The 8,656-nt window shown below is 39.8% G+C and overlaps 1 protein-coding gene across 1 annotated transcript in view; it reads left to right on the top strand.

The window, feature by feature from the left end:
- Positions 1-6,451, top strand: part of CRNKL1 (crooked neck pre-mRNA splicing factor 1) — a 19,864-nt gene extending 13,413 nt beyond the window's left edge. Inside the window, 6 exon segments of the mRNA XM_011963131.1 lie at positions 459-518; positions 1,316-1,396; positions 2,238-2,477; positions 3,641-3,742; positions 4,524-4,772; positions 5,732-6,451. Coding sequence (XP_011818521.1) covers positions 459-518; positions 1,316-1,396; positions 2,238-2,477; positions 3,641-3,742; positions 4,524-4,772; positions 5,732-5,899 — 900 coding nt within the window. The 3' untranslated portion in view covers positions 5,900-6,451.
- Positions 6,452-8,656: the final 2,205 nt, after the last annotated feature.

The following is an 8,656-nucleotide window of genomic DNA, read 5'->3' as shown; positions in this document are numbered from 1 at the left end:
AAAAAAAAAAAAAAAAAACTTGAAAGAGAACAGTGAACCAGCCCTTGGTTTAATTAAATATAGTTTCCTGGATTTGCTCATTAATAGGGGTAATTATGGCTAGATTATGCATTTTTGCTTTTAGGAAAAATCAAGTGGCATTTTCAGAAATCATTTATATTAACCTTCTGGGTTTGATCTGAGACTACGAAATGTCTTTGTTTCTTTCTGCCATCAGGCAAAAAGGCTTTCTACAAAGAAGGGCTTAGAGTTTGGTGTCTTGTTGGTGATTCTTAAACTGAAGTTTCATGGGTGTTCATACTTTAGATCATAAATCAGGGTTTGCGAGTAACAACCTGTGAAACATACTCAGTTTTGGGGATGTACATTTTTACTAGTATCAGTAAAATTAGTAACTAGTAAAATGAGTGTTAGCAGCAGACTTCAGTATTTTGTGAAAATTTCTTATCCTAATACAGGATCCTGAGAGGACAAGACAGGTGTATCAAGCCTCTTTGGAGCTAATTCCTCACAAAAAGGTATGTTTGCTCTAAAGTGTTCCATTTCAAACAGGTCAGAATCCTCTTCTGTTACGTGTGAAGTAATTCAGTGAAATAATATTGATTGACAAAATACTTCCCTGTCCACCATGGACAACATAAATAAAACTGAGATATGCGCCTTGCCTCTGAAAACAGCTCCGAGTCTAGGTCGGAGGACTACCTGTATTGACAAACAAAAGAAATTCAAAGAAGGCTAGGTAATTTGAATAGTCTGAGTGGAAGGAGAAAGATTTCCATGCAGGGAGCACACAACATGTGTCGGGGACACAGAGGCAGATCTGTTGGTAACAGTGAGTGTGTGCATGCCCAGATCAATGTGCCCCTTGTGTAGATGGTTGAGATGTTACCTCTGCCTTGTTTCCCAGCACGAGAAACAAAACGTGTTTCCTTCTGTAGAAGTGTTGACAGAGTTACTTTTCAGAATAGAGGTAGGACATGCTGCCCACACACAAGCATGCCTACAAAACAAAGTCTGTTCTGAGTAGAGGCTACCGTGCCATGCAGTACGGTACAGTATTTGGATCATGATTCTGAGGAGAGGCTACCATGGCAGGCAGAACAGTACAGTACCTGGATCATGGGATGTGGGTTTCTAGCTTTTGTGAAATGAATGTGGTCTTTTTTGCTTATAAATAAGCAGAGTACATTCCTCTTACTCTGAAGTTTTAGAGAAATAGAATTACCAATGGCCTTGGTTAATTTAAATTTACTTTAATTCAATTTAATTTGGATAAGGCTTTTAAGCTAGATATTTTTGTGCTTTTGTTTTCTAGTTCACATTTGCCAAAATGTGGATACTGTATGCACAGTTTGAAATACGACAGAAGAATCTGTCATTAGCCAGAAGAGCATTGGTAAGTAAAGAAAGGATCAAGATGTCTGATTAAGTTCTATGAGAAAGAAATTAACGTCTTGGTGCTTGGAAGTTTACAATTCCTACTTTAAAAAGTGACAGAAGTATTATACCTTTATAGCCTGGGACATGTTAGAAAACATGCGTCCTCTGTAAAAACACTGACTAATAATGCGTAAATTATTCTTATTACCTGGGGCAAATTGCATTCTGTTTCAATATTGGAAACTTCCCTAGCTATCAGTTACTAGATCTTTCCACAGACTAGAATTGGTAATCTGATCCTGTGCAAGCTTTTTGGTGTATTAAATGCACTTTTAATTGTTCTACTTTTTTTTTTTCTTTTCCTGTTTGTTTGGTTTTTTTTTTTTTTTTTTGTGAGACAGGGTCTTGCTCTGTTCCGCAAGCTGAAATGCAGTGGCGCCATCTTGGCTCACTGCAAACTCTGCCTCCTGGGCTGAAATAATCCTCCCACACTGGCCTCTCAGAATGCTGGGATTACAGGCATGAGCCACCATGCCTTGTCCTTTTTATTTATAGGAGGTGTTACGCATCTGACATCCATATTCCCTAGGAGATCCTGAGAAACTTTCAAATCTTATTTTATTTAGTTGCTCAAACAATTCTGGAACACTGCCTCTTGCTGAATGAATTAGAGGAGTTTCCTTCAGCCTTTTGTCAAGAACCAGTAAACATTGTGATACCACAGAGGGAAAGAACGGTAGGCCATGTTGACTTTGCAAGATTCTTCCGCAGCACAGAACAGCCTCTAGGGCAGTGCAATAACTGCACAGATTGAATCCACTACGGTATCACAGTGGTCTGGTTATTTTATTTTCCAGGGAACTTCCATAGGCAAATGTCCAAAAAACAAATTATTTAAAGTTTACATAGAGTTGGAGCTACAGCTTCGAGAATTTGACAGATGCCGGAAGCTTTATGAAAAGTTCCTGGAATTTGGACCTGAAAATTGTACCTCGTGGATTAAATTTGCTGAATTAGAGACAATCCTTGGTGATATTGACAGAGCACGGGCAATCTATGAATTAGCCATCAGTCAGCCACGTTTAGACATGCCAGAGGTGAGCATCTCAAGTCAAATACCATTTTGTTTAAGATACTTGTTTAGTCTTACTTTAGATGACCATCTAAATGTGGGTGTATTTTAGAGTATAAAGATGATCTAGCTAACTTAGTCTCTTCTACTCAGATTAGGCTTGTATGTGGAAAGGTGGCTGTCGGGAACAGGGGAAGTAGCCCTCTTGTTAGATACCAGAACACAGTAGACATCCAGGATGATACACAGGATGAATTGGGATATCATGGGGGTGGGTGATGCCCCTTCTCCAACAGGGAAGCCTGAAGGGGCTGGGGAAGATGCCAGGCAAAGCAGCAGCCAGCAGGCTGGTCCACCTGGAGAACAAGGGGGATGGAGGTGGGAACACATATCCCTGTATTCTCTAAACCAGGCTGTCCTTGCAACTACTGTTGTCACTGTCCTGAAAGTCCTTGCCTGCCTTCAGTAGTTAAGCTTGACCCACAGGGTAGCACCAAACCACAGCTAGGACCGATTTGAATCTCACAGGAGCCGTAGAACTCACCCAGTTGTTTTGTTAATCTCATGCACTAACATGACCCCGCATTTAATGGTTTGGCCCCTTGACTGCATTAAGGCAGAGCTTTGGGTATCACTGAGTTTGTCAGTTGTCCTCGGCTCCTCCACCAGACTGCCAGCTCTCGGGTGTCCAGATCACGGTTTATTCATCCTTATGCCCTGCCAGGCTGCACCGAGCCAGTGCTCACCTGTTCAGTGAATGCTTGTTGCATTGAACTCTCATAATAACAAGGAGTGTACAGTAGAAGTAAGAACATACATACTGGCTAACCTGGGCCTATTTTCTCTCCGGAAGCTCAACTGCATGTGGCTGGAATATGAAAGAGTACCTGGGAGATGCTTGGCAAGTTTCTCAGCTCTTGATAAGTCAACCATTTGAAAAACTGTTATTCCAAAGGGGGTCTCTAAGACTGAATCCAAGGCCCTTTTTCTGTAATCTGAAATTCTAGCCAAGTTTTGGCCAGCTTATAGATACCAGTGTTACTTGTCTTATCCACATGTGTTCTTTAGTTGTTCTGTAAAACTCCTATGTTCCTAGATGTAGGTTAGAGTGATACTTAAGCTGTGCTTTGGCTGGGGGCATGCTACTTTGCAAATGTCAAGACTGACCAATTTACTTGTCTTTCTTAGGTGCTTTGGAAATCATATATTGATTTTGAAATTGAGCAGGAAGAAACGGAAAGAACACGAAACCTTTACCGACGGTTGCTTCAAAGGACGCAGCATGTCAAGGTATCCTTTTGCTTTGTAGATGATCTTTCATTTTGCTTGAATCAGCAGTCCTGAAGAAAATACTGTATTTCTGTATTTTAAGTGTTTGGGTTTTTTTTGTTTTTTGTTTTGTTTTGTTTTGTTTTAAATGACTTCCTTGCTTCTTAAGAGAAACGTGAGTCTCAGAGGACTTTCAAATGTTAAGTTTATACCAGGTCATTGTTTATGTTGCATGTGAATAGCTTGGGTATCACAAGATTGAAAAAAAGGTAAACTCTTCTTTTTTTTTTTTTTTGAGACAGTCTCACTCTGTCACTAGGCTGGAAGGCAGTGGCACAATCTTGGCTTACTGCAACCTCCGCCTCGTGGGTTCAAGCAATTCTCCTGCCTCAGCCTCCCGAGTAGCTGGGAGTAGAAGTGTGCGCCATCACGCCCAAACTAAGTTTTCTGTTTTTAGTAGAGACGGGGTCACCTGTTGGCCAGGATGGTCTCGATCTCTTGACCTTGTGATCTGCCCGCCTCAGCCTCCCAAAGTGCTGGAATTACAGGCGTGAGCCACTGCACCTGGCCAAGTTAAACTCTTTTCAAGAGTTTAAAACTATGTCAGACATTTAATTGTAGAATGTAGAATGACATATTTTCAGTGTTTATATTGAAGCATATATTCATTGTTTTAATCTGTGAAACACTAGTAATGAGCACATCTTTCTGATGTCATTAACTGGAATTCGCTTTATTATTACTACATTATTGTCTTCTGAGTGACATGGTTAATTTGGTTCAATAATAACTTTTTTTAAAGGTATGGATCAGCTTTGCTCAGTTTGAGTTGTCTTCAGGAAAAGAAGGAAGTTTGGCTAAATGCAGACAAATTTATGAAGAAGCTAACAAAACCATGCGAAACTGTGAAGAAAAGGAAGAGAGACTTATGTTGCTGGAATCTTGGCGAAGTTTTGAAGAGGAATTTGGAACAGCTTCAGATAAGGAGAGAGTAGACAAACTCATGCCAGAGAAAGTCAAGAAGAGAAGAAAGGTCCAGACGGACGATGGGGTAAGATCTCTACCCTGGGACTGTTCATCTCACGTCACATGAGTAGAAACACATCTGACTTTGAAATGTGGACTTTTAAGTGGCATATGTACAATCTTAGAATGGAAGCAGATCACCTAGAGTAGGAGATGGTTGCAATCTGGCTGTTATGGAAACACGGGGTAGAGCATATGGTCCAGTCAGAGGTGGAGAATGAGAAGGGGTTGGCAAAGGTGTTTTGGTGACGGTTGAGTCTGGGAACTCATGAAGTGTGATATTTTTAGAGCATTAAATAGGAAGTCAGCGTGGAGGAAGACAGAAGTGAACTTTCAGATAGCAGCCTATCCAGAGAAGGCTTGTAGGCGATAAGAAGGAGTTTCGTGGGAGTCAGTGAAGGCTGTTTTGCATAAAATGACGTGACCAGATTGCTAGCATCTCATACTGGTAGACTCAAAGGGCTTAGACTAGAGAAAGAAGACCCATCAGGAAGCAGTTTTTGTAAGCTGAGCAAGACATGGAAGCTGGAACTAGAACAGGGCCACAGGGCCTGTTAGAACAGTATTTGGAAAGTGAAATCAGTGACTGATAGGAGGTGAGGATGGGAGGGTAGGGAGTTGGAATAATAATGCACAGATGTATGACTTTTGCTACTGGATGGATATTATGTAAAAATCGTTAAACATTTTCTTAAACGTAAGACTGCACAATGTAGTTGGAGACACTGAACATCTTGGTTGGCTGTAGAAGAGCTATGCTTAGATTTTTAGAATTTTTTTCTACCACTTTAGTTCTCACTGAGCTACAGTTGCTGCTTACTCACTCCCAGTCTTTCAGACCCAACCCTTGTTCTTTCTGTAGTAGACTTTGATGTTGTTTTGTAAAATGGAGGTAATCCTTCGGATTTCCAGTAAAAAATCATTCTGATATGTGAGTGTATCACCCACATGTTTACTTATCTTTTCATTGTTTTATTTCTGTAGTCTGATGCAGGCTGGGAAGAATACTTTGATTACATCTTTCCAGAAGATGCTGCCAACCAACCTAACCTCAAACTCCTGGCCATGGCCAAACTGTGGAAGAAACAGCAGCAGGAAAAGGAGGATGCTGAGCACCATCCAGATGAGGACATCGATGAGAGTGAATCCTAATCTTTTTTCATATTGACAAATGTTTTGTTATTTTTATAAATTAATTGTTTGGAACTCTTGTGACTCCTGGAAGTTCTTATATATTTATTTCACCAGTAAGAAATTGATTGGTATCTTTGATAGCTACTTTTTAAGTTATTTTTTAAATGCTCTTGGGTTAGCTAGGGGTGGGGATTGCAAGTAAAGGACTTTTTTAACTGCTGGATTTCTTTTTCCAACTGAGTCCAAACTTTTCTAATGTCTGTCCACATCATGCATTAGAAAATGTAATTAAGGTAACATTCTACCATAACTTTTCATGTCATAACCATAAAGATAGTTTATGCATTCATCTGAAATGTACAACTTTTTCATGTCTTCAGAGTCACAGACTTGAGTTCATTTCCCAGCTCTGCCACTCGTGATTATATAACTTAATTTTCATTTTCTTCATTCACAAAATGGGCCAATACTTTGACAACTCATTTTGAAGAGTACATTATAAAAGGAATATACCTGGTGGGTGCATAGTAAGTGCTCAGTAAAGTGTTTGTTCTAAGCCACTTTTAAAAATAGTTTCGGCCGGGCGCGGTGGCTCAAGCCTGTAATCCCAGCACTTTGGGAGGCCGAGACGGGTGGATCATGAGGTCAGGAGTTCGAGACCATCCTGGTTAACACGGTGAAACCCCGTCTCTACTAAAAATACAAAAAACTAGCCGGGCGAGGTAGCGGGCGCCTGTAGTCCCAGCTACTCAGGAGGCTGAGGCAGGAGAATGGTGTAAACCCGGGAGGCGGAGCTTGCAGTGAGCTGAGATCCAGCCACTGCACTCCAGCCTGGGTGACAGAGCGAGACTCCGTCTCAAAAAAAAAAAAAAAAAAGTTTCATTCCTTGTAGAATTAAATGTGAGTGGATTAATTTACCTTACCTTATTACTAGTGGCCAGTTACATTAAGTGCTTTTTAGAACATTATTTGGAAAAAAATTTGCAGTGATTCTATTTCTGAACAAGGTTCAGAAAACATTGTTTACCAAGAGGAATTTAGTCTAATTTCAGTTAGGCACTCATCAGTTCTCCAGAGTGGTTGAGTTTGTAATAGCTTGTTTAAAGAATAATGGCTTGTTTACATGTGTGCTATGAAAATTGATGTCCCATGTTCACACAAATTTGGGAAAATCTGGACTAAGACTTAAGTCTCACTAATCAAATCTCTTTACAGTTAGGCTTCTGTACATTATGTACCTCCGGTAGCAATGTTGCCATATTATTTCTCAAACTTAGTGGACAATGGAGTAATTTCTACCTAGAGTACCAGTAAACATCTCCCAGTGTGCTGTAGTAGAAAATGTCTACTCCTCACTGCTGACATGTTAAACTTACTCTTGGTTTAGAGCACGTGTAGAAACACCTAAGGTAGCTCTATGTTAAATAATGAAGAGTAGCACAAGAATGAATATATTTGCTGATATGTTGCTCACATTCTCAAGCAAAAATTTGACTACATTAACCGATCTGAGTTTTCCTTTAACCTGGACTGTGTTTCTCAAGCATATTTTTTCTTTGTTCACTGCCCAAGGACTAGAACTATATTTTTAAGGTTATTTTCCCCTAAAAGGACCTTTAGTAAGCAAATTGATTATTAAATGTGCACGTCTCATTCACCCAAGGAATAAACCTACTTCGTAATGTTACTAAATTTTATCTTGAAAATAACATACAGTGTTTAAGGACAGAAGAAAATAGGACTGTTGAGATAAAAGGCAAATCTGTTTTCATCCTGACTGCTTTAGTCACTGGACCAGCATCAGCTGCTGCGGTGTCAGATCACATCTCGAGTAGAGGTCCGCCTAGTGAGTGAGCAGGAGAACATCATCTTAATGAGGCCTTTGGTTCATCCTGTCAGGGAGTGAGATGAAAACAGGTCAGCATGCAAGTGACTTAATCACAGTCTTCCTAGAATTACCTGTTTATGTTGCATGTATGCATAAGAAAAAAATTCTGTCATGTTCCCAAGGTAGAATTGTAATAAGCATGTGCCAGTGTGAAAGCTTGAAGGGAAAAAGCTATTCTCTAACAGGAGAACATAAAGATTCACTTCTCTCCCACCCTCAACTCCACCAAAATAAATCCTTTCAATAGTAAAAGTTTAATAATTTCTTGTGGGTTTTTCTTAAGTCTTTCACTAACTGGGTATTTTCACATATTACAGAGGATGACACTACACATAAAATACATGCTTGGCCTATACCTACGCTGTAGTTATATGACCTTTCTTTAGGAATTATGTTCTTTTTCCTCTCTAAAAAAAAAATCTCAACAGTTTTTGTTTTTTTGGTTTTTTAGAAAGGCAGCATTTAAGTAAAGCGTTGTGAAGAGGAGAAAAGATCTAGGACTAACAGTGTAACAGTATGAACGCAGATGACTGGGAAGAATTTACTACATGATAAGAAGGGAGCTTCTTAAGTATGCTGGGCAGTGATTGCTTCAAGTGTGCATTTTTAAAATATTATGTATGGAAGTCACAACTTAATGAGAAAAAACATATCCTAAATGATGACCTTTCACAATCCTGATTTTTTTCTTCTTTTTTTTTTGAGGCAGGGTCTCACTCTGTTGCCTAGGCTGGAATGCAGTGGGACAATCTCAGCTCACTGCAACCTCCATCTCCAGGTTTCAAACAATTCTTGCGCTTCAGCTTCTGCATAGCTGGGATGCCCAGCTAATTTTTGTATTTTTTAGTATAGATGGTATTTTTAGTATAAACTTTGGCCAGGCTGGT

Source organism: Colobus angolensis, unplaced genomic scaffold (assembly GCF_000951035.1).
Source record: "Colobus angolensis palliatus isolate OR3802 unplaced genomic scaffold, Cang.pa_1.0 Scaffold117, whole genome shotgun sequence".
In the NCBI taxonomy this organism is placed as follows: Eukaryota; Metazoa; Chordata; class Mammalia; order Primates; family Cercopithecidae; genus Colobus; species Colobus angolensis.
Note: the sequence above shows the minus strand (reverse complement) of the source record. Positions and strands in the feature narration are given on the sequence as shown.